The sequence below is a fragment of the Mastomys coucha genome, unplaced genomic scaffold, assembly GCF_008632895.1.
Source record: "Mastomys coucha isolate ucsf_1 unplaced genomic scaffold, UCSF_Mcou_1 pScaffold15, whole genome shotgun sequence".
NCBI classification, from domain to species: domain Eukaryota; kingdom Metazoa; phylum Chordata; class Mammalia; order Rodentia; family Muridae; genus Mastomys; species Mastomys coucha.
This window is the reverse complement of record NW_022196897.1, coordinates 149,013,936-149,040,721: the sequence shown is the minus strand read 5'-3', so window position 1 is coordinate 149,040,721 and position 26,786 is coordinate 149,013,936. Positions and strand designations below refer to the sequence as shown.

The 26,786-nt window shown below is 50.2% G+C and overlaps 1 protein-coding gene across 1 annotated transcript; it reads right to left on the bottom strand.

Moving 5' to 3' along the window:
- Positions 1–321: 321 nt before the first annotated feature.
- Positions 322–26,786, bottom strand: Mybl2 (MYB proto-oncogene like 2). The gene is made up of 14 exons (XM_031372658.1): positions 26,545–26,786; positions 22,089–22,182; positions 20,055–20,126; positions 18,731–18,823; positions 17,048–17,268; positions 12,791–12,950; positions 10,581–10,874; positions 8,693–9,109; positions 7,814–7,953; positions 5,437–5,536; positions 3,951–4,064; positions 3,085–3,165; positions 1,295–1,444; positions 322–835 (listed from the first exon to the last, which is right to left on the bottom strand). The coding sequence occupies exons 1-14, from the start codon at positions 26,562–26,564 to the stop codon at positions 707–709; spliced, it is 2,085 nt and encodes a 694-aa protein (XP_031228518.1). The 5' UTR covers positions 26,565–26,786; the 3' UTR covers positions 322–706.

Genomic DNA, 26,786 nt, shown 5'->3' with positions numbered 1-26,786 from the left:
TGCTGCCACCAACTCAGGATACAGAGATCCAGGGGCTGGGCAGCCTTCTGCACATTGGCCAGAACTGAAAGTTCTGCCAGTCCTCTCTCTATCAGCTGCCCCTTGGAAGCCATCCACGGCCCAAGCCAGGTAATGGTTATGACCCTGACACATTAAGGCAAAGGTGAATGAATGCACCATTCCAACATCTGTCCACCCACCCAGAGTTCTTGGGAGCTTTGCAGAGACACTCACAGGGCAAAGCTGTACCCAAGGACAGAGGTCTACATGTCAGGAGAAAGCCACCGAGGCACTTCAAGACTCAGAGGGCAGAGTCAGGGCTGCACAGGGAGAATGGCATTTTATTGTGGAGACAGTGTACCAACAGGAGATGGGGAAAGGAGAGCCCCCTGGCCACACCCCCCATCCTAAGGAGTCTGAGATGAGGCCAGGCTGGGTGAGAGCCTGGGAGACCCTGGCAGGGCTCCTTGTGGCATTGGGTGGAGGATAGGCAGGCCCAGGAGTGGGACTTTGTTCTATTAGCACCAGGAACCTCCCAAAGCTAGACTTGGGGAAGGGATATACCATGTGACTTCTGCCACCTGAGCAGTCTGAATGGCTGGCAGAAGACTTCCTGAAGCTGGTCACTTGATGTGACTTCAACACATACCTCACCCCACACCCTACCCCCGTAAACATGAGAGTCGGCTCGTGGCCTCTAAGCCCCTCAGGACAGAATGAGGGTTCGAGATGTGTGGCTGGACTTCAGGCGGCCCAGGAGCTGCCGGGCTTTCTCTTGCATGAAGAGCTGGTCTTTGGTGCCCCCACAGGCCACCGTCTTCCAGGCACGGGACATCTGAGAGGAGGTGAGAGGGTTAGCTCTGTACAAACCCTAGAGGTCCTGACTAGGACCCCTCCCCTCTCAATGGACGCTGGAAGCTCCCTCCATTTTCTTGGTGGGTCTAGGGGAGTCAGGCCTCATCTTTTACTTTAACAGTAAAGGAGGAGGCTGGGACAGGAAAGTGGGGGCAGATCCCAAGGAGCCAGCCAAGCAGATGAAGGCCCTGGGATGGAAGGCCCAGGCCAGCTTCTGTAAGGAACAGATAATGTCCTAGTGACAGGTAAGTCCAGACCTCAGGAAGGAAATGAGGCTGGAGGCCTCTCCAGTGAGGTCAGGAATGGCTTCCGATAGTAAGTAGAGTTTCGGCTAAGACTGTAAAAGTTAAGCCAATCAGGAAAACAGCCACAGGAACTCTGCAGAAGTCAGGCCCCGAGGGTAAAAGGGTGGGCAACAGGACCTGTTTACTGTACTCACAGGGGCAGGGGCTGGAATGTGGCTCCGGGTCTTCTGGGCTGCCACCTCCTTCTCGGGTTTGGCCTGTAGGAAACCCTGGTTGAGCAGGCTGTTATCCTCTTTGATACCTGGCAAGACTAAGCCAGTGGAGCTGGAGAGGACGCTGCTTGGCTGAAATCAAAACCGAGTTAAGTTACTGCTTTGCCACAAGATCTTTGCAAGGAGGAAAAAAAAAAAAAAAAGAAAACAAACATAAAACCAACACAACCTGGCACCACCCTGGGCTGCTGTGATCTGGAGCAGGATGTACCTCTCTAAGCCTCAGTTCCCTTCGGATACGGAAGTTTAGATGGGCCCCCTTAATCTTTTTTGCTTAAAGGATTAAAGGAATGTCTGTGGACTGCTCATTCCAGAGCCCAGTAATGCCAGCTCCTGTCACGTGAGGATCAGGCTTCCTGGTCTAGAAATGCCACAAGCATCAAGGGAGATGATGTGGACCCTGAGAGCACTCCCTGCTCTGCTCAGTGCTGCCTTCCTAAGGTCCCACCTGGGGCTGGGGACATTGGCTAATGACTTCCCACACCCAGCTCCACAGCAGAACTCATACCCACAGTGGGTGGGTAAGGCCCCAGGGCTCAACCCCCAGTACTGCTTGAAGAAAAAGTACTTCATGTAGAGATAGCCGAAAGTCTGAAGGAAGGGATCAAGTCCTCTACCTGGCAGGCTTCCGGGAACAAAAGCTCTTCTAGAAGGACACGGGACCCAGCCCTACTTGTAAGATCTGTTTAGCAATGCATATCCTTCCTTCATGCTCCCACCCCCTCCTTGCCCCTCTCTATTGATGCCAGATCCAAAACAAAAAAAAAAAAACAAAACGAAACAAAATCCAATTCCCCAAACTCCAAAAGAGCTCAGCCTGGCCTACAAAAGGGCTTCCGGCAGTTAGATAAGAGCTGACATTCCATGGGAACTTGTGAAGCCAGTTCCCGTCTACCACAAGGAGTCTTTTTCCATCCCCCTGGCCAAAGGAACAGCTAGGCACCACACCTATCAGTCTATGATGGCCTCCAGGCTCCCTCAGTATCTCAAGTACCTGTCACACATTCCAAAGCTGGAGTCCCTTCAAAGCACCCCAGTCCTAGCTCCCTGTCCCCTAAACTCCTCCAGCTCCCGTCTAGCAGACCCCTGCTGTGCCCACCATGGCTTCTGTTCTCTTCACCTGCCATTCTCCCCACACTCACGGTAGCTCGAGGCCCTGGCCATGCCTACTCTTTCTCTCTCTGGACTCCAGATGCCTCTCAGGGCTGTTCTTCTCATTAAGTACTAAAAACCTCCCCTTAACCACATCACAGAATGGCCATGCCATCGGGTTTGGTCAAGCCAGGCCACACACCATGAGATGCAAGGGACCACCCCCACAGCACCTGGGCTCTTAAAGGCAGTGACTTCTATGCCCAGAAGAGCAAGGCTGACCTACAGACCAGACAGACAGTAGCCACTTGGGGTTATGCCTCAACCACAGGCTGTGCTTGGGGGCATGTGGTTGACTCTTAGTGGGGGGACGGGGGGAGGAATGACATTCTAGCAATGTAACTCCTGCCAAATAAAACCTAGCGAAGACATCAGCACTGCTCCGTGAAGCTCGGGCTAGGTGCCCACACCTGGCATCTCCTTCCAGCCTTCCAACACTGAGCCCAGCTGGAGAATTAGAACCCACTCCACCTCAAGTGTCCTCTCCATGACTAGACAGCTCCAAAGGCAGAAGGTTCCTGAAGACCTGCGAGGCAGGTGGTCACTGTCAGCTCCCTTACCAAGGACATCAGCTTCCCATCTTCATCCACAATGTCAAGAGCCAGAGACTTCCGAACCTTCTTGATAGGGCTTCGCCGCAGCTGAGATTCGGAAGAAAAATGATGTCGGAATCAGCAACCAGACGCCTTGGCCAGCGCCTCGGTGGCCACCGTCAGAGTCAGGAATTCTGAGAGTGGAACTCTCAAAGCCTAGCTAGCAGCTCTTGCTCCAACCGAGGATAAGGAAAACCAGGAGCCCTCGGCCATATCAGACTCTGACCCAGGAGGACCTGACCCTGACAGACACTGTGGGTCCCTCCCAGCCTCACTGCCTAGCTTTAACTACCATCCCTCCTTAGAGCAGTCTAGAATAAAGCATAGAAACACGGAGAGAGTCCAAGGGCCACCTGTGGCTAGAAGTGCTAGAGATGGTGCAATGGGAAGGAAACTCATCCTGAGTCTGGGGCCTCCCCACGCAGCTTGTCAATCACACCTCACCTCGTGCTACTCTCACGGCCAAGGCACCTCACCCTGACTACCTCCTGAAAGGACCCCTTGGGATCTGTCCCTGTCTACTGCGCCTGTCCTTCTGCATGGATTCAGACAGCCATGAAGCGTGTGCTGTACGTATGCCCTTCTCCATCCACTGAGCACTATGAGAGAGTTTCACCTGACCCAGCACACACAGCCAGGCTCACTTCAGGATGCCCAATCACAGTACCGGATGAAGGGATGCAAAGTACACAGGAGGACCCAGATGAGAAGCCAAGGCCCTCTCTGGAAAGAGCAGTTATATAAGGCACTTCATGGGTCCGCCTGCCCTCCGGTCTGACTTTCTACGGAAACTGCCCAGGCAGGGGGAGGGTCTCAAGCCCACAGCCACTTACCCCTGGCTTTCTCTTCTGCTTCTCAGGCCTCATGTCATCCTCAATGATGAGCTCCATGCCAGCCTCGGAACGGAGCACTTCCTTCAAATCCTCCTCCAGGTGTGGAGTCTGGGGCTGTGGACAGAGGTGAGGGTGAGTGCAGGAGGGCCACTCAGGCTGCAGGCTGTGTAGGTCTAAGCAGTACGAGGCAAGCCAAGAGAGCCTTGAGATGATGACCTCACATGTGTTGCTCATAGCCATTAACTGCCCTGCTTCGGGCAAATGGATGAAAACCTTATCCCTAAAGGCCTACACATCCACAAGAGCAGCTTTGCACCCCCACAGTCCTGTACAGCAATTATCATGTCCACTGAGTAGAAACTCAGGCTCACACCGAGAGCCCAACCCAGACCATAGCAGTCATTATAATTGTAGAGTCCAGATTTTTTTTTTTTTTTTTTTTTTTTTTGGTTTTTGGAGACAAGAGTTTCTCTGTGTAGCCCTGGAACTCACTCTGTAGACCAAGCTGGCCTCGAACTCAGAAATCCACCTGCCTCTGCCTCCCAAGTGCTGAAATTAAAGGCATGTGCCACCACTGCCCAGCTGGAGTCCAGATTCTTGAGCCCAGTCTTCTGCCAAGTCCCAGCTGTCATGTGTGGAGGGAGGCAGAAGCATCCCTTTGAACCCAGGAATTTTGGACAGCACCTTCTATGACCTCAGTACTCGTGATGCCAAGGTAGAGGAATCAGCCCCGAGCAAGTTCAGGGACAGCCTGGACATGCTGGCTAGTTTTCCATTAACTTGATACAAACTATAGCCATCTGAGAAGAGCAAGCAACCCCAATGGAGGAAAAAAATGCTCCCAATGAGACTGGACCGTAGGCAAATCTGTGGGAGGGCACACGTGGGCTGTGCCTGCTTGGGCAGGGTCCAGGAGTGTATAGGAAAGCAACTGAGCAAGCCATGAGGAGCAAGTGAGTATCCAGCACTCCTCCATGGTCTCTTCATCAGTTCCTGCCCTGGGTTCCCTCAGTGATGGACTTTAATAACTGTAAGCTGTAATAAACCCTACCTTTCTTAGTTTTTTTTTTTTGGTCACAATGATTTTTTTTTTTAAACCAAAGCAACAAAAACCTAAGATACTGGGCTTCGTAGACAAAAGTTATCTCAAAAACTAAAGAATGTGCAGATGCTCCTTTGGTCCTTGTTCCACATTAACTGGGACACAAGTGTGTCCATTTCCATCGATCAGGCTCAGGAGCTCCTGACAGTTAAGTCCTGGGCATGGTGACACTTCAGATGTCATACAAGGAGCCCCTGAGCATTAACATGACCATCTCAACAACTGGCCAGTGTCTGTCCACCTGGTGTGCTGAAGGGACTGAGAATGCAGATGAAGTGACAAGCAGAAACTGTACCTTGCTAGAATATAGAGAGCCCAGAGAGAAAAGGACCCAGCAACCCATTTAGATGAACCCGCCCCAGGGACAGCAACCATGCCACATACCAGGGGCTTCAGTGGTCCGTACTTCTCCAGAGCATTCTTGAACGGGGTTGGCGTGTGGGGAGTGTTGTCCATGGAGTACTTCTGATCTGGGGTTACAAACCTGCCACGGGCCAGAGGCGGCAGCTCAGCAAAGGACAGAGCAGGCTCTCAACTCTCCAGGTCACGACCCCTGCTCCCCTACACTCTTTCCTACCACACTGGTCCAATGGTGCCCTCCTGCCTTCTTGCACGAGTCTAGGTCAGGGGCCCAGAGGAAGGGCTATCCTCAAATAAAGAGAGGACAGGAAGAGGAGGGGAAGAGACCAGGACAATAATGGAGAGTTGCCCCATCAAAGAACAAAGACTTGGGACTTCCCAGAGACAGGCAGGCCTGAGAAGACCACACGCTGTATGCCCTCTCTACAGAACGTGAGGTTATGATCTCCACAAGTCCTTTCACATCATCATGGTGGGGGCAGAACCATGGTAAGAACACATTTGCATGTTCCCCCTATGTTCTCACCCTGTCCCTTCCCCACCCTAGAGCCACGGCTATACACAGGGCATGCTTCCAGCTCCAAGCTTTGCTGCTTGCCTCCTCCCTTGCTTCCTCTTTCTGTATTTAAACATAAAGTGAAGTCTCCCACCTCCGGGCAAATGCAACAAGAACCAGACATGCTCGCTCAGCAGAGGCAGATGAACAGTGTACTGGGGACATCGGGGACTGGGGAAAGTGCTCCCCGAGAAAAACGAGGAGTTCATTTTCAGCTATCGATTTCCTAGCCACAAAACAGAGAGGGGCACCCAGATGGAGCCTAGCAGACGTGTGAGCTGCAGAGAGACAAAAGGTCCATCCACCCGACACTGGACAACTAGAGTGATGAGGCAGTGTCTGAGCAGAAGGGCTGGCTGTCACAGTGACGTCGGCAGCACAGCAGGCTTTTTATAAAGGACTCTTAGCAACAATCCTGCGCGGTCAGGCAAGAGAACTTCCGGGGCCCACTACCCAGAAACACGAGGAGACAACACATGCCTCACAGGCCCAGGAAGTCTCACTATGCAGCTTCGGTAGGTTGGCCTGGAACTGGGCTGGCCTTGAACTCAGAGGTCCAATTGTCTCTTCCTCCCGCACCACCAAGCCCACTCTTCTCTGTCCCTTCTTAACAGACTCTTAGAAGAACCCACTTCTAAATTACTCAGCTGCACCCACAGAACAAAATGTAAAATACAGAAATAGAAAAATCCAGCAGTATGATTGACAGCACAGGCCTCCAGTCATATGCGACTGGGTGGAAAGACAGGCCTATTGTACTGTATGGTTCAGCATCCCTATTGAAGGATTCTTGGTGATCCAGAGAAACCCTGTCTCAAAAAAAAAAACAAAAACCAAAAAACCAAAAAAAAAAAAAAGGATTCTCATTTGAAAGTAAGAACTAATTCTCGGGGCTGGTGAGATGGCTCAGCAGGGAAGAGCACCGACTGCTCTTCGGAAGGTCATGAGTTCAAATCCCAGCAACCACATGGTGGTTCACAACCACCCATGATGAGATCTGATGCCCTCATCTGGTGCGTCTGAAGACAGCTACAGTGTACTTACAGTAATATAATAAATAAATCTTTAAAAAAAAAAAAAGAACTAATTCTCACAAGATCTATCATTTCAGACTGAGTGACTGCTAAGCAGTGGATTAATGAATTGTTTCTGAGCTGCATTTGTAGCAGAGGATGGCCTACTTGGTCATCAATGAGAGGAGAGGCCCTTGGTCCTGTGCAGGCTCTATGCCCCAGTGTAGGGGAATGCCAAGGCCAGGAAGCAGGAGAGGGTGGGTTGGTGAGCAGGGGGAGGGAGGGAATAGGGTTTTTTTTTTTTTTGGAGGGGAAACCAGGGAAGGGGATAACATTTGAAATGTAAATAAAGAAAATATCTAATAAAAAAATAAAAAAATAAATGGTTTCTGAAGTCATCTCTATATTCTGTGCACAATCCCTGAAATACTGCCTTGGACAGACTGGTGCAAACCAATGAACAGGAGCATTAACAGCACTCTCATGGACCCAGAACTCCATATGCCATCAGAGGAAGTGGGCACACTTGGGAGAGCCCTCCTCATGGCAGGCTAAGGACAGACACACTGCTGTGCTTCAGGCGCCTGAGTCTGCCAGAGCCCAGCGGCACTTTACGGTTCAAACACGTCTGATCCACACTTGATGCTTATCAACAGAGGGAGAAGATTAGGATTTTTGTGGCAGTTTTAAACTTCTGAGATCCAGGACTACCAAGTTAAAAAATAGAAACGAGGGACATGGAAGCTTAAAGGACAGGGGGGTGGCAGCCGGCCCCCAGGACCAGAGCAGCTCCCCATCATCCAGGGTGGGCAGGTGGCCTTGTGGCACTCACGATGGATACTTCTGGTGCAGGGGCGTCTTGTCCCTGTGCAGGGGTGTGGTGACTACCACCTTTTGGCTGCACACTGGAGTGGAAGTCAGTGAGGGGCTCTCTAGCTCCAGGGTATCCTGTTTGTTCCAGAAGTTCAGAAACTGCCAGGGAAGAGAGAGAACATGTGACAAGGTGACCTTTGTAAGCATTTGTGAGGCCTTTGAAGTGAGGAGAGACAGCTCTGTAGACACCCCTCCCTATGACTGCTTGTTCTGTAAGGTTGAGGTCTTGTCCCGACCTGTAGATCACCATTAAAGACTTCTTTCAACAAACATGACTCAGCTCTTCTGTCTTTCCGTTAGCATCCAGGGAGGCCTTTAGGCTTTCTCCATGCAAGCCACTACTCTACCCTTAAAAGTCCTCCTGGATCCCTAGTTACCAACCTGATGGTGTTTACAGTTGCCATGGGAACAAACCTCCACCTGTCTGCAAGGACTTTTCTAGGTTAGGTTAAATGAGATGGAATAACCCACCCTAATACGGGCACCAGTCTACCTCTTGGCCAGCTGTAGTGTGACCAGCTGCTTTCAGGTCCTGCCATCGGGACCAAATAAGGCTGTCCTTCCTTCAGCCGCTTCCACAAAGTGACTACTGACCCCAGCCAGCCCGCTCCCAGCCCCACAGCCTCTTCTGTCTTCATGTGACCACTCATCTGGACCGGCTGCCCAGAGTGTTAGCTCCAAGAGGGCAGGGCCAGCTCTGGTTTTGCTCACCATTGGCTCCGGAGCACAGGGAGATAATCGGTGAATACTGATTATCTAGTGTGCACCTGTGCCGGGCCCTCGATGGGCACGAGATGTTTACGTATGGAAGCCAAGGCAGGCAGAGGTGCCCACACACCTGGGAAGGAGAGAAGGGGAGGGTTTTGACAGGCGTGCTCTTCGGGGTGAGGCTGTTACAAGAGTCCAGGAAGGACAGGCTGGCACTGTTCTCTGTGACAGGAGACAGGGCCACACGCCGTTTCTTCTGTCGTTTAAGCACTGAGGGAGGTGTGCCAATGCCCGAGCCCCCAAACTCAGTGCTAGGGGAAATGGGGATCAGCTCTCCCCGGCTGCTCCGGCTCAGGTCTGAAATGGTGTGACCATCGAGGCGATACTCAGTCACGCTGGGCCCCGGTGTGGTGGCCTGGTGGGATGACAGTGCCTCCTCCTGCTTCTGCGATGTCTGGGGCTGCACTGGGCTACTGGTAACACTGCCCTCTGCAGAGGGTTCTTCAGGAAGATCAAATTTACTCAGGTCACACCAAGCATCAGGGTCCTGTCAGAAAGGGAGGTTAAAGATCCTCCTGATACAGTAGAACTTAAGCGACCAGTATCAAGTTTGGTCCCTTATCCACTTAGTCATTACTGTTAACTACTGTTTACATTCATTTCCTCAGTGTTCTACATATACTGAAACTTGAATGGGATGCTTGCCCATCAACAGCTTTACAGTCCCCACAGCAACAGGGTGTGAAAACATGCCTTCGCTGGTTTATGGTTCTTTCATAAATTTATGTGCTAGTGTAAGGAGTTAGGTCTCTACCTTGTGGGTTCTGAGTACTGAATTCAGATGGCCAGGCTTGGTGGTGAGCATCTCTATCCGCTGAGCCACCTCACTAGCTCTTTTTCCCACTTTCATATCAAGGAACCCTCGCTAAGCCCCTAAGAACAAACAGGAACCACACGTCCTCTGTCTTTACCCAAAGCTTTCTGGAAACAGAAGGTTCCACTTTGATCCTGGAAATGCGGCCCTGAGTAGATCCAGAGCCCAGCTGCAAGTTGTGGTTGTAGGGCCTGGCTAGAGCCAGGGGCAGTTTATTCCTAAGAGTGGAAACCAGCTGGCAGCTGGGCTGACCTCAGAGGTCAGAGGTCTTGGAGATTGAAGGCATCTTTCCTGCAGCAATGCCTGGGGAGGAGGCTGGAGAGAGGAGATTCTGTGCACCTTTCCCTGATCTTCGCCTTGGAAGAGTTAGACAGAAGGACACCTGGCTGACAGAGCCTAAAGCCAGAGGTCACACCAAAAGGAGTGGCTCCACCCACAAGGCTCTCGGGCAAAGCCATCGTTTAGCTATTTTCTCAGAAATGACACATTCCCTCCTAGAAAGTTCCAAGAGCCACAAGGCCCCTTCCCAGGGTTCTAAAGCAGTAAATAACTGATGGTGAAAAAGAGATTCTGCCCCGAGGTTTCACGCATGTTGAGCAGGAAGCTCCAGGGAGACCGCCTTTAAGTTTAGGAGTCTGTCACTCTTTTTGGTCATGCAGGGGTCTTCCTGCCACCCACAATCCTGCTGGTATCTCCAAGGATCTCATTAGTTTGCCATGCTAGACCTGTGTGCACTGGCTTCTCTCATCTGTCCTTAGTACCACTGATCTGGGGTAAACAGGTACGTATGTGTCTCCTCGGGAAAAGTCCGAAAAGCCGCACAGGGAGCACAACCCAGGGCAGCCTGGCTGTGGCAGAGCAGCCACACCCCCCTGGTGCTCTAGAGCAGCCACACACCCCTGGTGCTCTAGAGCAGCCAGACTCCTGGCCCTTCGAGGCTCCTCTCCAGTGAGGTCTGACTACGGAATGCCAATTCCGCCCTTCTCTGGGAGAAGGGAAGCCTTTTCATGTGCTCCATGCTGGAGGACAAAGACTGCAAGGACCTCACTGGTATCCCCAGCCTGCTCACAGCCGGGCAGCCCCCATCGATCAGGAAATGCTAGGAGTAGTGTTACTTGTTGTATACCTGCTGGGATCAACATACCGACTCGATCAAGTCCAGAGCTTCAGAGAGGCTGGACCCCACAGCTGGGATGAGGAGGTTTGCGGCCTCTACCACCCATTTGTAGGGCAGGCTCGTTTCTGGGGAGGAGAACTCCTGGTATTCACGCTTATGGGATTCCGGGGACTCTGGGGTGCGCACTTCTCCCAGGTTGGCGGGGACAGGCTCACACCCAGGCTCCTTAGCAGAAGCAGCAGCTATGGCAACCTCCTCCTCGCTGTTCTCCTCCTCCTTGACAATAGAGGGCGCCATTGGCCAGCTGCTCATGAGACTTCCCTGTCAGATGCAAGGGCACACCGTAGATTTTTGTTGAAATATTGACTATGCTGCAGTTTGTAGCTAAAAACACATAACCCAAATCAAGTATCAAAGGTGTTAGTATTCTGTATAAACTCCACCCCCACAGATACTTGGCATTAGCCAGGTATGCTCCTCCCCATGGTTACCTGGCAACGGCCAGGTAGGCCTAGCCCTATAGAAGGGGCTGCTTGCCCCTCCTCTCTTACTCCTGCTTCTTTCTCTCCTTTGCCTCTTGCCCCTTTGTTCCCCCTTTCTCCGCATTCCCTTCCCTCCCCCTCCATGTGGTCATGGCCGGCCCCTACTTTTCTACTCTCTCCTTCTCTCTGCCTTTCTCTGCCTCTGCTACCCTCTTAACTCCCCTCCTCATGCCCTAAATAAACTCTATTCTATACTATACTGGCATGTGTCTGGTCCCTCAGGGGGAAGGGATGCCTTGGCACGGGCCCACCGAAGCATCCCTTAACCCCACACCCTGCCAGAACATATTCTTATAGCTTTCTTTCTCTTTTTATGATCACAACAAAAGGAACTCATATGAACAGAAATTGAGAGGCATCCCAACTGTACTGAACACTTGATAACATATTAGTATCATGACCGAGGCTAATGAGACTTACACATAAACGATACTGTCATTAACAAAGTGGAACACAGACTATAGATGAGACAGGGGCCCTGGAATCAGTGCTGGGCACAGCAGCACCGGTCTACTATCCCAGAACCTTCTGGAAGGCCAAGGCAGGAAGACTCCACGCGGTAAATTCCACAGCAGCGTGGACTAGAAATGGCTCAGCAAGTAAAGGTGCTTGCAGCTGGGCCGAGAACCTGAGTTTAGTCCACAAGAGAAAACAGACTCTGTCCTGACTTCCACATGTGTGTTCGCTTTTCCAGCTGGAGTCAGGTTGACAAGCAAGAAGAGCCATCTCAGTAGGGCTTCCTGCAAGCTAAGCAATCACTGAACTAACGGGATTTACAACTCTTAACTTCCAAGAGTTGCATTTTAAGCTCTGTCTGCAGTGATTTGTTTTTTTACATGTACACCTTAACCAAGAGGTCAAGAACTGATTTTTTTTTTAAAGATTGGAAACAAAGATGACACTGGGAAGATTGCACAGGGAACCGCCCCTGGCTTTGTCTTGACTGAGCTAGTTAATCACTCAGCAAGTAAGAACAGTTTACTACCCTCGCAGAGGACCCCTGTTCAGTTCCCAGAACCTTCATGGAGATAACTTCAGTTTCAGGGGATGATCTGATGTTCTCATCTGATCTCTTTGGGCTCCTACATACACACGGGACACGCATACACATATAATAAATAACTTTAAAATTGGAAACAAGGGCTGGTGAGATGGCTCAGCAGGCAGAATGAGTGGAAACTCATATGGCAGGAGAGAACCAACTCTTCCAGGTTGGCCTCTGAAGGCAGAGCATGGTGGTGCATGCCTTTAATCCCAGTACTTGGGAGGCAGTCTGAGGCCAGCCTGGCCTGCATAGCACATTCCAGGACAGATAGCTACATAGAAAGAGCCTGTCTCAAAAGACAGACAGACACACAGACAGACCAAAAAAGGAAAGAAAATATGAGTCACCATGAGCAAGCTGTCCTCTGACCTCCACATGGGCAGGCTGTCAAGAAGAAAGAGGCTGAGAACCCCTCCCCAGCCCGTCTTCAGAGTCACCCATCATACCGCTCTCCTCTCCTGTAGGAGAACTAGGGCTGGTCTGTCACAAGGAAGCTCTAGAAATGTGCTGGCCACTAGACTCTAGGGCAGAAATGGGTGGGTGGCTCTGGGAAGTTCATGGGGACACAGGGTCATAGATGACTGGGAAACCAAGCAAACCAACCACCCTGGGACAGAGCTCAGAGCCAGCCCACAAGGCCGCGCACTCACCTGGCCTTCCACAGGCTGGACACCCCGGTGCTGATCCTTGTCGTCCAGCTCCAAGAGCAGGTAGACAGGCTTGCAGTCTCTGGGCTCGTTTGGGAAACCCCCCGTGTCTACTTTCCTTTTGATGGTGGAGTTCCAGTGATTCTTCACAGCATTGTCCGTCCTGTGGGGGGAAACCCGGGGCTTCTGAAAGGCAGCTCCCAGCTGCTGCAGCTTCTTCCCCCGCCCACCCGTGAGTGAAGGTTCGCCGTAGGGCATCGGCCAGCTCTACACCAAAGCCTCACTGTTTGCAGCCCTTGATGGTTTAGTAAATTTCCACCTATCTCCATGAAATGAGCAATGCAGAACTTAAGGCAGGATGGAATACAAGCTGGACCGACCCAGAGCACTCATCTGGAGAAAGCATCAAGAAATGGCAGAGAGCTGGTGGGTCTGACAACAGAGCAAGGCAGCAAGGCATGAAAGCCTGCGGTCAGAGCCCAGCAGCTGTAGGAATGGAAGGTGGAGGGATGGCCCAGGACCACCAAGCAATCAAGGTGACCCGCAGAGGGAGGTGAGGCTACCGGCATGCTCGAGGCCAATCAAGCCCCGCAGAACACAGAACGGGTTGAGTTCCCAACCAAGCATCAAGGGAGGCCCCCAAACATCACATGCTGGGGCCCATGCAAAGAGCCAGCTCAGCCTCAGGTGACACTTAGCACCTGCCTTCCTCTCAACTCTTGTCCCAGGACCACACTATAACCAAGGAAAGACTGGAAACAAGAGAGCAGAGGCAGAGTCAGAGCGAGAACCCTAGGAAGCGGCAGCAGGAGAGACTGTACATGTTACCGGAGGATGGAAAGCAGCCCAACAAGCAACAGCCAGCCCCGACACTCGACACTGGGAGTTCAAATCAAACTGAACTTACAGGAGGATTCTAGCAAGAATCACTTCATCCCAAGGCTCCTCCCAGAACTCCAGGGGACCCAGGATTCAAGCAATTAAATAAGCACAGCAGGTTTCCTCTTTAGAAAGAACGAGGAAAGGAATTGGAGGGATGGCTCAGGAGACCTCTTCCAGAGGTCCTGAGTTCAAATCCTAACAACCACATGGCAGCTCACAACCATCTGTAACAGGATCTGATGTCCTCTTTTGGTGTGTCTGTCTGAAGACAGTGTACTCACATACATGAGATAAACAAACAAATCTTTAAGAAAGAAGGAAGGAAGGGAGAGAAAGGAAGAAAGAAAGGGAGAGGGAAAAAGAGAGAGAGGGAAAACGCAACACACAGGTCAGAAACTGGGGTTCCATGGAGATCTGTACCTTGGAGGTAGGACCCCCCAGACTCTTTCTAGCTACCCCGGGGGCCCAAGCAACAGTCTTCTTAAAGGAATTATCTGTCTCTGGGGACATGGTTAACTCTAGAGAAAAGGTATTAGTTCTTGGAATGTCCTCCCTAGAGGGCCTGTGGACACCAAACAACCTCAGTGAAGGCATTAGCAGGTAAGCAGTGAAGGCACCCGCAGATAAGCTCAACCAGTGAGCCTGGCTCCAAACCAAGTTCCCTGTGCTTCCTAACTGTAAGGGGCATCCGCAGACCAGCATTCCTTCAAAGCAGATCGCCTCCACTAGCCAACATGGATGGGTTAGCAAAGAGAAAGAGACACACAGCCAGGGCTTCTCAGCTTTCCTAGTGCTGTGGTGGCTCTAACCCTAACCACTGCTACTTCCTAACTGTAGTTTTGCTGCTGTTGTACTTGTGTAAATATCTGTGTGTTTGTCATTTGACCTTCAAAAGGGGTCACGACCCAGGGGCTTTGGAACACTGCACCAGGCAAGCATGCAGGCACAGAGGGGAGGCTGGGGAACACTGCACCAGGCAAGCATGCAGGCACAGAGGGGAGGTTTGTCTTTTGGTCCTTTTTAGCAATTGTAAGCATACATTAGGAACTTGGCCTGAAAAGGAGAATTTAGGAAGCAAAAATTGGTCAAAATAATTTCCAAAGGTTTAGAAGCTGGGCAGTGGTGTCGAACGCCTTTAATCCCAGCTCTTGGGAGGCAGGCGGATTTCTGAGTTCGAGGCCAGCCTGGTCTACAGAGTGAGTTCCAGGACAGCCAGGGCTACATAGAGAAACCCTGTCTCGGAAAACCAAAAAATCAAAAACCCAAGACAAACAAAAAAACCGGACAACAACAAAAAGAAATTTCCCAGGAAGTGAAATCAAAGAGAACTGGAAAAGGTGAAACCCTCGAAATGCTTCCAAGATTCTGAACAAAAACTATTTCCAAGCTCTTCAGCTATTAAATCACCTATTAACTGGGGGTTGGAATGAAGGGTGTGTTCCACTAAAACAAGGAAGTAAACAAACAAACAAAAACCAGAAAAGGGTGGAGCTGGGAGCACAGAGAGGTCAAAGACTCACAACAGGGCAGCAATCACAAGCACAAAGGATCCCTGTTCCACCTGCATGCAGAATCCACAGGCCAGAGGAGAACAAAGGATCCCTGGAAGTGAATCACTGAGGGCTGCTGGGAACTGATTCCCAGGCCCCCAAAGAGCAGCAAGTTATGCAGAGCCATCTCTCCAACCCAGTTTTTCTCTCTCCCTCCCTGTTTTTCAAGAGGGTTTCTCTGAGTAGCCCTGGCTACCTGGGAACTCCCTCTGTAGACCAGGCTGGCAGCTAACTCAGACCAGCCTGCCTCTGCCTCCCAGGCGCTGGCATTAAAGGTGTGCGCCACCACTGCCCAGCTTTTACTTTCTTAATAAGCTACTTCTATTCCACAACTAACTTAAAAGGGCATGGCTTTCTCTCTATCTCCCGGTGGGTGGTGTAACTTCCACCTACCCCGAATTGTTTTTCTCTTAAACTTTAATAAAATTGTCTTTATTTAAAAAACAAACAAACAAACAAACTGTGAAGGAGGAAACACTTAGAACAGAAGCCAGATAAGAAGGAAGTGTAGGCAGAACAATACTAGTGAGTTCTAAGTTTGAGGCAACAGTGTAAGTTCTGTTGTCCTAACTAACTACTAGGGTCATGGGCTATAATACCTTAGAGCTAGCTTCCTTTTTGACCCTTGGGACAGGGTCTCTCCACGAAGCCCCGGCTGCCCTGGAACTTTCTATATAGACCAGGCTAGCCTTGAGCTCAGAGATGCCCTGCCTCTGCCTCCCAGGTGCTGGGGGATTGGTGGGTGGGAGGAGGTATGCACTGTTAGCACCTGGACCAGCATCTACTTCATTTTAATTAATGATTGGAGTAAGCTGGAAGGTGGTGGGCCACACCTTTAATCCCAGCGAGGCAAGCCGATTTCCAAGAGAGCAAGGCCAGCCTAGCTGACACAGAGTTCAAGTTCCAGGATAGCAAGGGCTGTCTGTATAAGAACTCTGTCTAAGCTTGCTAACTATGAGCGTGCAAGAGAGCTAGGCACCAGCCAGCCAGCAGGGTCCCTCCTTGGTTCTGGTTTCGAGTTCTTGCTTTATCCCTCAATGATTAACTGTGACCTGGCAGTGTAAGCCTTCCCTCCTCGACCTGCTTTAGGTGACTTCAGGCAACAGAAAGGAAAAGAGAAACAACAAGATATAATGTGGGCACAGGAGGGTAAGGAGGGTCAGAGTCTCAGAAAGCTAAATCCTCCACGGCTGAAAACCAAGATGGGAAACTATCACAGTGGGTGAGGACACAGATGGCTCAGCAGCTAATAGCAGCAACCGCTCTTCAGAGAATCTTGATTTGATTCCCAGCACCCACAGACCAGCTCACAACTGTAACTCTAGTCCTAGGGCATCCAATACCCTCCTCTGGCCTCTTCAGGCATCAGGCATGCCCATGGTATAGTCACACAAGCAGGCAAAAAAAAAACTTATACACATAAAAAAAAATAACACTATGTAGAATATACTTAAAAACACAACATGTCATTCATAAATACAGAGACTGGCCAGGCATTGGTGATGTACACCCACATCCACCTTACTTGTGAAGCCAAGGCCACAGCCACAAGTTCAAAGTTTGCCTGGGTTCAACAGGAGTCTGGGGACAGAAACCTGTGCTTCTTCAATCGTATTTCCTCGGGGTACAACTGGACTTCCTGGTGCTCTCTTTAGATAGGTCATTCCTGGGGGACCTACTTTTAATGCCTATCTCTAGAAGACCTAGCAGGCTGAATGTGAAAGAACACAGATCAGAATACTCTGGAGCACTCCTCTATCACAAGCACAGGCCTGACCTCCTGGGACAGCAGCACCCCGGTGCACCCACCCACCAGGAGATAGCTCACCTCCCTGGCAGCATCTTGGCGATCTCAGCCCAGCGGTTGCCCAGCACTTTATGGGCCTCACAGATTATTCGATCTTCCTCCTCGGTCCAGCAGGACTTTTTCACCTCAGGGTTGAGGTGATTATGCCAGCGCTCCCGGCACTGCTTCCCCAGGCGGCCCTTCAGGTGCTTGGCAATCAGCGTCCACTGTTTGGTGCCATACTTCTTGACCAGCTCAATGACCTTAAGGAGAACATCAGTGAAGGACCAGCCCCTGCATCGCCTTCACTCAAACATCTAGATACCCAGGTGGGTCTCGCTTTGCGGGAGTTTATAGAGCTATAAAAGCCTGAGGTCAGCCCCAACCACACTATAGGGCATGATACGTCTGTCCCTTCAGCAGTTCTGTGGAAATCAAATCAGGAGTGTACAGCCTCCGGTCATGGCTAACTAGAACTAGATTTCAGTCTTCAATCACCTCTTAGTAAGGCTCTCTTGCTCAGGACATAAACCGGAATAGTCGGAGTCACCTGTGCTAGGTTAGGCCTCAATTCTTGTTTTGGCCTCTCCAGATAGGGTTTCTCCAATAGCTCCTGGCTGTCCTGGAACTCAGAGGTCTGCCTGCCTCTGCCTCCTGCATTGGCCACCACCACCCAGTCCCAGCTCCCCTCTTGATTTCTTTTTTTTTTTTTAAGATTTATTTATTTATTATATGTATATGTATATGTATACAAGTATGTGTAAATAGCTGTCTTCAAACACACCAGAAGAGGGTGTCAGATCTCTTTACGGATGGCTGTGAGCCACCATGTGGTTGCTGGGATTTGAACTCAGGACCTTCGGAAGAGCAGCCAGTACTCTTAACCTCTGAGCCATCTCTCCAGCCCCCCTCTTGATTTCTGATACATACATATTCTCATGCGCACACAGGCAAAACCAGGGAAGAATACTTATGGAAAAAGAAATCTTGTGTCTCAGAAAAAAAAAAACTGAGACAGGGTCTCACACCATAGAAGAGGATGGCTTTAAACTCCCGAGCCCCAAGCCCTCGCCTCCCCAATGCTGAGATTCCAGTAGTTCACCACCACATCCAGTTTACTATGATGTCATTCTTTTTCAGTAATTAATTACTTTGTTTGGATGTTGAGTGTTCACATCTACAATGACCAGTGCCTTTATTCCCTGCTTTTCTTGGGTGCTGTGCCTGCCAAGGTGAAATGGCACATTATGGGTTAACACCAGGGAGATGCAGAGCTCTACCAGGAAACACTACAAAAGCAACCCAGGGTCAGAGTTTGAGGAATGTCAACCCTTCTCTGTGCCTTGATTTACTCACCTCTCAGGACTATGGAAATAAGGCATTGAAATGTGGCAAGCTCCTGTAATCCACATTGGAGATAAGTGCCACGGACCGGGATAGGAGGAGCAGGAGTTTAAGGTGAGCTTTGGCTACACAGCAAGTCTGAGGTTAGCTCTATGAGACCCTGTTTCCAAAAGAACTCAGAAGGCTGGGGTTTGAGAAACACTCTGAGCTCTGGGTCAACTCATGCTAGACCATGATATGAGACCAGCCAAGCTACAAAGCTGGCCTCTCTCACAACACAGACACATAACGCACACTGAAGTCCCTGAAGACGCTGGGTGGTACAGGGATGTTCAGATTCACTGCAAGCCCAGTGTGTGCTGCCCCTCTGCCGGCACTTGCCTTCTGATCCTCCTCTTTGGTCCATGGTCCCTTAACAAGGTCTGGATTCAAAACCCTCAGCCACCGGTACTGGCATTGCTGGTCTGTGCGGTTCTAGAACAGGAACAGAAAGAATGCTGAGACCAAGAGATTGAACTCTGGTTGAGTCCTGAGCTCAGGGAGCAGGGTACAAAACACACCTTAGGTAGCTGTGTCCTGTGCCATGCACCCACTACACCCCAGAGGCCGACACACCAGGACACGGGTAGTGCTTCTGCCTCACTTTAAAGGATGAACTCAGACCCCGTGTGGAAAGAGACCTCCCACCCTCTGAACCTAGTATGTGTTCGGATGCAAGATCTCAGAGTCTATGACAGTTTTGTGTATATTAGTTATCCCTCCCTCCTTTCTTTCAGTCTTTAAAGAGTTCAGGTTACAAGGAAGAAAGGTGGAAGGAAGGCACGCTTCCCCTCAGGTTCAACAGAGCCCAGAACTAAGCATCCAGCTGCTCCTGACTTGCAGGAAGAAACGCAAACATGCCTTTGGGCCTAGGACTAAGGACTTGAGAAGGCAGCTAGGTGAGATTGGCTCCCTGGGTGTTTTCTGGTTTTATTTGATTGGTTTCTTTTCTCTTTGGTTTTTCCAGACTGGGTATTGCAGAGGCTTGGTCTACTGCTATGTATTATAGTGCTAACTTTTCCAGTTTACAAGTTTTTGTTGTACAAATCTAGTTCCTTGATTTACAACTATTGGTTAAATATAGCTGGCTGGAGCCAATTACAGGAGGGACCCGAGGTGGGTGGGTTAGGAGTGACTTGGTTGGTTGGAGGAGAGACCAGGGGGAGGGGAAAAGGGGGAATAGGAAGAAGGAAAGGGAGGGAAAGGGGGAGGGAAGGGGAGGGAGGAAGGAAAAGGAGGAGAAAGAAGCCTCTATGAGGGGAGAGGAACCATGAGCACGTGGCCAGGAGAAATAGCAGTATCTGGGTCGCGTGGCTGGGGAGGTGGCCAGGCCAGCAGTTAGATGAGATTAGGGGTGACCTCCCCAGTAATTGTCAAAGCCAAATAAAATAACCATAGTTTGAGTCTAGTTTATCTGAAAGCTAGTCAGGAACAAGCATAAACTGGTTTGACTACAAGATTACTCTGTGTAGTCCTGGTTCTCTTGGAACTCTGTAGACCAGGCTAGCCTGGAACTCAAGAGATCCACCTGCCTCTGCCTCCCTATGGAGGTTTGAAGGCCTATGCAGGAAGCCTGGCCTCCCAGCCTCACCTCACCTATGCTTTCTAGACGAAGCTCACAAGGGCCCACCCAGAACCCTTGCCCTGGGGGAGGGGCAATACTCACAGGAAAGTGACTGGCCAGAAACTTCCAGTCTTGCTGTCCAAACTGCCTCACCAGGGCCCTCAACTGCTCATCCTGCCAATACAAAAAAGGCAAGGGGCTAGGCTCAGCTCACATGTACGGAAAGTCTTACAGATGCCATGATAACAGCCATATTCATAAGTTACTCTGGAATTGAGTGCCTATACTAAGTGCCAAGTGTTAGTCACTGTATCAGGCAGCCACAAAACTGCTTGAAGGGAGGCAGATGCCAATCAAGCCTCAGGCAAACAGAAGTAGAGCCACTCTGCTGGAGGATATGCTGGGAGCTAAGGTGACCGCCCCTTCAGGCAGGCAGACAGTTTAAAAAAAAAAAAAAGATAGCTAAACTGTGAAGAAGGGAGGGAAGAGGATATGGCTGGGAAGGATGATGGTGATAGGATTGATTCAGGACTCTATCACCAAGAGGCACTTAGGTACTTATAGGCAGCAGATGGTCAAGGCTCCATTCAGTGTGCTTTTTTACAAAGTGTCCGAGAGCGTCCAGGGAGTGGGAAAGTTCCAGAAAACAAGAGCCAAGCAAGGGGGCTCCATTTACTTACTCCTCCATGCTGGAGGCAGAGGCTATCCTAAAGTATACAAAACTAGCTAGCATTCTAGAGCAGCCTGGAGTACAAGAGATCCATCTGCAATCAAATCAAAACAACCCAATCCCGCAAAAAACCAAGAATGGGTTTGGGCATTCAGGGCTGGGAATGCAGCTGAGCTGCTAGAGTGCCTGCCAAGCGTGCACTGCACGTTACCTCCAGCACCTACTCCAGGAAAAATGAGAAACTCAAGATCAGCCTCAGCTTCGTCACAAACTGGTGGGTGAACCCAGCACACATGAGAAACCCTGTCTCAAAACAAAAAAAAAGGGCCAAAGAGATTGCTCAAGTGCTAAGCCTGACAACCTGAGTTCAATCCCTAGAACCTAAATGGGAGAGAACTGACCCCCAAAAGTTGTCCCAATGCAGTTGCCTGTGTGAACATGCACGCAGGCACGCGCAAATGCAAAAAGAAAGAAACCTGTAGCACACGCCAGCCTTCTCTCACCCAAAGATAATACATAAAATTAATTAAAAGGGGCTGGAGAGCTAGCTCAGTGGTTAAGAGCACTGGCCACGCATAGGTTCAATTCTCAGCACCCACACTGTAGCTTACAACCATCCGAAACTCCAATTCTGGCCCCCTCTTCTGGCCTCTGCTGACACCAGGAATACAAGTGGTGCACCTATATACATGCAGGCATACATACCCATACATATAAAATAACTTAATAAATAAATCTTTAAAATTATTTTGTTTTAAATCTTTAAAAAAGTAACTTTTTTTAAAGACAAGGAGGCAGGTTTAGCTTCTTTGCAGCCAACAGGACTTGGTTAAATGCCTCCCCGCCCACCATGTGTAAATTTAATCTCTGTGCAGTCTGATGAGGTATTCCAAGGAGGGTTGGAGGTGTTTTAAAAAAAAAAAAAAAAAAATCACACAGCTTCTGCCCTCAGTAAATTATCAATACAGGGATCAATGGGCTAGCATCTTGAGAATAAGTCTGTTACTTAAGGCAGTTTGGTACTCCCTCTTGTGTACCCCTCTTACAGAGTGATGCTCTACACTGCCTGGGAACACAGTCCCTATTGCCTTCCAATTGGATGAGTAAGCCTGTATTCTTATATCTTTGGTCGTGAGCCTTTAACGGCTGAGCCATCTCTCCAGCCCTAAGCCTGGATTCTTGACAAGCGACCCCGTCTCTGGAACTAGGGCTATAACAGCAGAGCGCACACTAGGAGAGAGGGCAAAAAGAAACACATAAAAAGATTGAGGTCCCGGGGTCTGACCCCCAATCCTCAGATCTTAAAGCCTGAGCATGCTCGGAGGAGACAAAGAGAAGTAGATGGCCCATCAGCCTTTTCACTGATGGGGACAACAGACGTGCAGCTGGGCTGACCAGTCTTCCCCTCCCTCCCCAGGGCCATTTCCCCCTCCTCCCAGGTCCCATGGAGCGGCTGTGAGGCTCACCTCCTCGTGGGTCCATTTGACCTTACACTTGTTGTCTCTCTGCTCCAGGAGGTCCGAGTCTGTGTCCTGGTAGTGTAACTCATCCAGCTCCTCGCTGTGGAAGCAAGGAAAGGTCACAGACACCGTGTTTACACACCTTTACCCGGGGATGGTAGCCTGTGGCCAGGGGCAAGTCAACTATAGGGACAGGAAGGTTTGGGGTACAGGCTGGGCGTGGCGGTGCATACTGGTAATCCAACACTCACAGGACAGAAAAGGGTTCAAAGTCATCCTAACAACAAAAAGAATTCAAGTCAAAAAAATATGTGTAGATTTTACCTTCTGTTTCTTGCTTCCTTTTTGTTTTGTTTTGAGACAAAGTTTCTCTGTATAGCCCTGGCTGTCCTGGAACTCACTCTGTAGACCAGGCTGGCCTCGAACTCAGAAATCCACCTGCCTCTGCCTCCCAAGTGCTGGGATTAAAGGCTGCGCCACCACTGCCCTGCTGGTTTTTTGGGTTTTTTTGTTTTTTCTTTTTTTGAGACAGTCTCTCTATGTAGTATTTCTCTCCTGGCTGTCCTGGAACTTGGTGTGTAAACCAAGGCTGGCCCCAAACTCAAATCTTACTGCCAGTGCTGGTATTAAAGGCACGCCCCACCATGCCCAGCCTCTGCCTTCTGTTTTCTTCTCAATAAAATGAGTTTATGGACTTTTAAAAAAAAAAAAAAAAAAAATCACATTTATTTATTGGTATGTTTATGTGTGCACACCAGCACCTCTGCCATGCTGAGCCATCTGTCCAGCTGAAGCTTATACTCTTGTTTTTATTTTTGATTTTTTGGGGCAGAGTCTTGTTATGAAGGCTGCCCTTGAAATCAAGGTAATTCTGCCTTAATCTCTGTGATTATAAATTGCCAATTATAAATTTAGGCCACCATGCCTGGCTCTATTTTCTTTTCTGTAGCTTTATTTTTGGGATAAAACTGCCCAACATGCACAAAGTGGCTTCTAACCTCCATCTCACCACAAATACAAAACCCAAATTCTTCACAAAGACTGTGGTATTCAGCTGGGCCATTTTTGTATAGGCCTACAACCCCACCACTCTAGAGGCTGAGACAGATCCGCTGCAAATTCAAGGCCAGCAGGTGCTAGAGACAGACCTGTCTCAAAACAGACAGAAAATGATAGTCAAAGCCATATTCCTACTTTTTTCTTCTCAACAACAAACTTACACTGGGCATTAGGTTTTTGGAGTTTTTTCTTGTTTTTGTTTTCTAAGATTTATGTTATGATGTGTCGAGTGTCCTGCCTGCCTGCATGTGTATCTGTGCACCACATCCATGCCTGGTGCTTGCAGAGTTAGAATAGAGTTCCAGGTGATTGTAAGCCAGCCATGGGTCCCGGGAACTGAACCTGAATCGAGCGCAAGAGCATCAAGTGCTCTTAGCCTGAAGCATCTCTCCAGTCCCTGGCATTGGATGTTGCAAAGATTCCTGTAATCAAACTCGTCCTCAGCAACGTTTTCCATTCTTTTTATCTAGATTAAAGGCATATTCTACCACACCCAGCCTAACCTCATTCATTCTTGCCTGTGCCTTTCCAATCCTTGCCTGCTCGGGGGAACAATTAATGGACAGCAAAAACCTCAGAATAACAATTATTTGATGTTTGGAGGCTTTTTTTTTAAAGTTTTCATTGTTTTGTTTGTTTTTCAAGACAGAGTTTTTTTTTTTAAAGATTTATTTATTTATTACATGTAAGTACACTGTAGCTGTCTTCAGACACACCAGAAGAGGGCATCAGATCTCATCAAGGGTGGTTGTGAGCCACCATGTGGTCGCTGGGATTTGAACTCATGACCTTCCAAAGAGCAGTCAGTGCTCTTCCCCGCTGAGCCATCTCACCAGCCCAAGACAGAGTTTCTTTGTGTAACCCTAGCTATCCTGGAACTCAATCAGTAGACTCAGAGATCTGCCTGCCTCTGTCTCCGTGCACATCCCACTACCACCTGGCTAACATGGAATACTTTAACTGCTACCAAAATCCTACTACCTAGTTTAATGGTTTTGATAAAGGAGATCACACTATGAAGCTCTAGTTAGTTAGGGACTGGAGAGCTGGCTCCTCTACTAAGGAACATACTGCCCTTGGTGAGGACCCAAACTCAGCCTCCAGCTCCAGGAGGATCCAGCCACTCTGGTCTCTATGGATACCTACATGCAAGTGCACATAACCACACACAAATACATAACTAAGGAAAAAAAGGCAAACACCCAGTTATTCACAGAACTTGGTTAATCCTTCCCTAGGACCTGCACTGGGTCGCCTCTAGCAAATACTAAAGGTTAGTCAGTCATGTGTAACTGGGAAAAGTAGACATTTCCAAACGAACAACACAGGCCACAGACTGTGTGCCTGAAAGTGTGCCGTTGGTGTCTGCACACCCCCTCCCTCACACTCAGCACAGCCTCCCAGTCACTCCTACACACCCAAAGCACTCTGGAAAGCCAGGCCCTGCCCTCGGCCCCAACCTCTGGGCTCGACATCACCCACAAAGGTCAGCTCCACCTTCACATCCTGGAATTTGGCACAGGAAAGGCCTAAAGAAATATTTGCCCAGGGAAGGAGTGGATTTGTGAATGAATGAATACCTGCAAAGATGCTGCCTACTAAACAATTCTAGAAATCCTAACGAAAATGAAGAGCAGTTCCTAAACCTAGCAGCACTCGTCACAGGACCCAGAAGCAGATTTGTCATTGCTGACCCAATGCTCGCACCACCGACCACTCTAAAGCAGGAGGCAAAATCTACTAAGTACTTAACAGTTGAGTTTGCTTCTCCAAATCCCAGCACAAGGCTCAGATTCTATTAGAAGCTCAGCCAGTGTCCTAGGACAAAAGGTATCTATGTTACAGAGCTCTGAAGCCTCAGTGCTGGGTAATGACACTATTTGGGGGGGGGGGGGTTCTTCAAGAGAGGGTTTCTCTATGTAGCCTTGGTGCCCTGGAACTCGCTCTGTAAACCATGCTGTTCCTTAAACTCAGAGATTCGCCTGCCTGAGTGCTGGGATTAAAGTGTTGCTACCCTGCATGGTCACACTATTAAACAGATGGGAGTATCCATCATTCACACGTCTCCTTGCACATTCTCAAGGGCTCCATTTAACAGATGTGAAAAGTGAGGCCAACAAAGATTACGCCACAGCAGGCTCCACATTTTTACACCCTAACCTCCCTTGGTAACCGTAGCATGAAAAGCAGAGGCCGGTGTGCTGTTTAAAGAAAAGGTACACTTTTGTACCTACACATACCCTTTCTCTTGCCCTTGTGCGTTCTGGGCTAGGCTCCAGGGAAAGGTGAGTCAGAGGCCAGGAGGGAAGTGGGCCACTGGGGTACAGGGAGTTATACCATGTGGCAGAAAAAGAGAGAAGCTTGCGAGGATGCAGGGGCCCATGCTTCACAAAAGGGTCCCTCAAATAAGTCCCGGGGCTCTCAGATTAGTATTTCCAGATGCTCTTCCAGGGCACTGAACTGCCCTAGAAACTGGGGCATGGGAAACCACCCTGATCAGCGCCCACGGACCCAACCAATACCCAAACCAGACAAGCAGAACTCTGCAAGTAAGCAAGCAGGCATCTCTGTTCTGTTCCTTATCCTCATCCTAAACCAGGTTCGGCCATCTGAAGATGTGAGTAAGGCGTTCTAAATTGGAAAGACCCAGAAGGAACACAGCAGAACCCAATTATCCCACGCCTTAGAAAGGCTGGAAAGCCCCGCGAATAGGCCCCAGATACACAGGTGTAGCAGCGGTCCAGACTTAACCCAGCCACCTAACCTCTAGGGAACTAGGAGGGAAATCCAGTTCCTGCCTTCGACCCAGAGGCTGCTGGCAGGGCAGTCTCGCTGCACACCGTTAGTCTTTACTCATCCCCAGCTGCCCAAAACTAGCATGGGACAGAAAGAGGGCTTCTGAAACCAAACCGAACCGGCCGCCGAATCCCCAGGAGACAACGAATCCCCCGTCTCACATCCCGCGGAGGGCCCAGGGGCTTTGTGCTTCCCGGAATGCTAACAAGAAAGGAAGGCCAGCAAATTCGGGCCACTCCTGAACGACAAGTGTTCTCCCAGACTTCTGCCTTTCGCTCGCTGCGACAAGGGGATACAGTCTCCCTACCCAGTAATGGGCCTCCAGCTGACACCGCGGGCAAAAAGCCTTCCTTCCCCACCCTGCAATTAGGCGGGAGGCGATGGACCTCACCCAGGGCCGGGACCCGGTCTAGAGGGGGAACCCGCGCTTTCAGACTCCCGGGCCCAGGAGGCCCGGGAACCGAGCGAGAGGGTCCCTAGAGCCTCTTAACGTGGCGCGCGCCTCCGCATCGGGCGGCGCAGGATGCATTTCTCCCGGGGATCCCCATATCACGCTTGCCGACCCAAGAAGAAGTGAGAGAACCCCAGCGCGCCCGCAGCCTCTCACCAGCGCGTCCGCCGAGACATTCCCCCCGGCCCGGACCCCGCCGCGCCTTTACGCCCGCCGGCCGAGCCCGGAGCGGGAGCCGGGCCGGGGTCAGAACTCGGGCTGCTCCGGCCGCTCCGGGCCCCAGGCGGTGCTCTGAGGCGTCAGTGTGTCTGCAGGTCTGGTCGCACGTTCCCAGGAACTGCAGCTGCCTAGAGAGCGCACTGAACTACTTTCCTATCTCCCGCCAAGTGCGTCGGCGC

Excerpts from the sequence above, each read along its gene's own strand:
- Mybl2 (XM_031372658.1), bottom strand. The coding sequence starts at position 26,564 with ATGTCTCGGCGGACGCGCTG. Across the intron at positions 12,951-17,047 it reads GCCAAGATGCTGCCAGGGAG|GACGGACAATGCTGTGAAGA; the intron begins GTGAGCTATCTC and ends TTCCCCCCACAG. Across the intron at positions 7,954-8,692 it reads TCCCCTTCTCTCCTTCCCAG|TTTCTGAACTTCTGGAACAA; the intron begins GTGTGTGGGCAC and ends CTTCCCTGGCAG.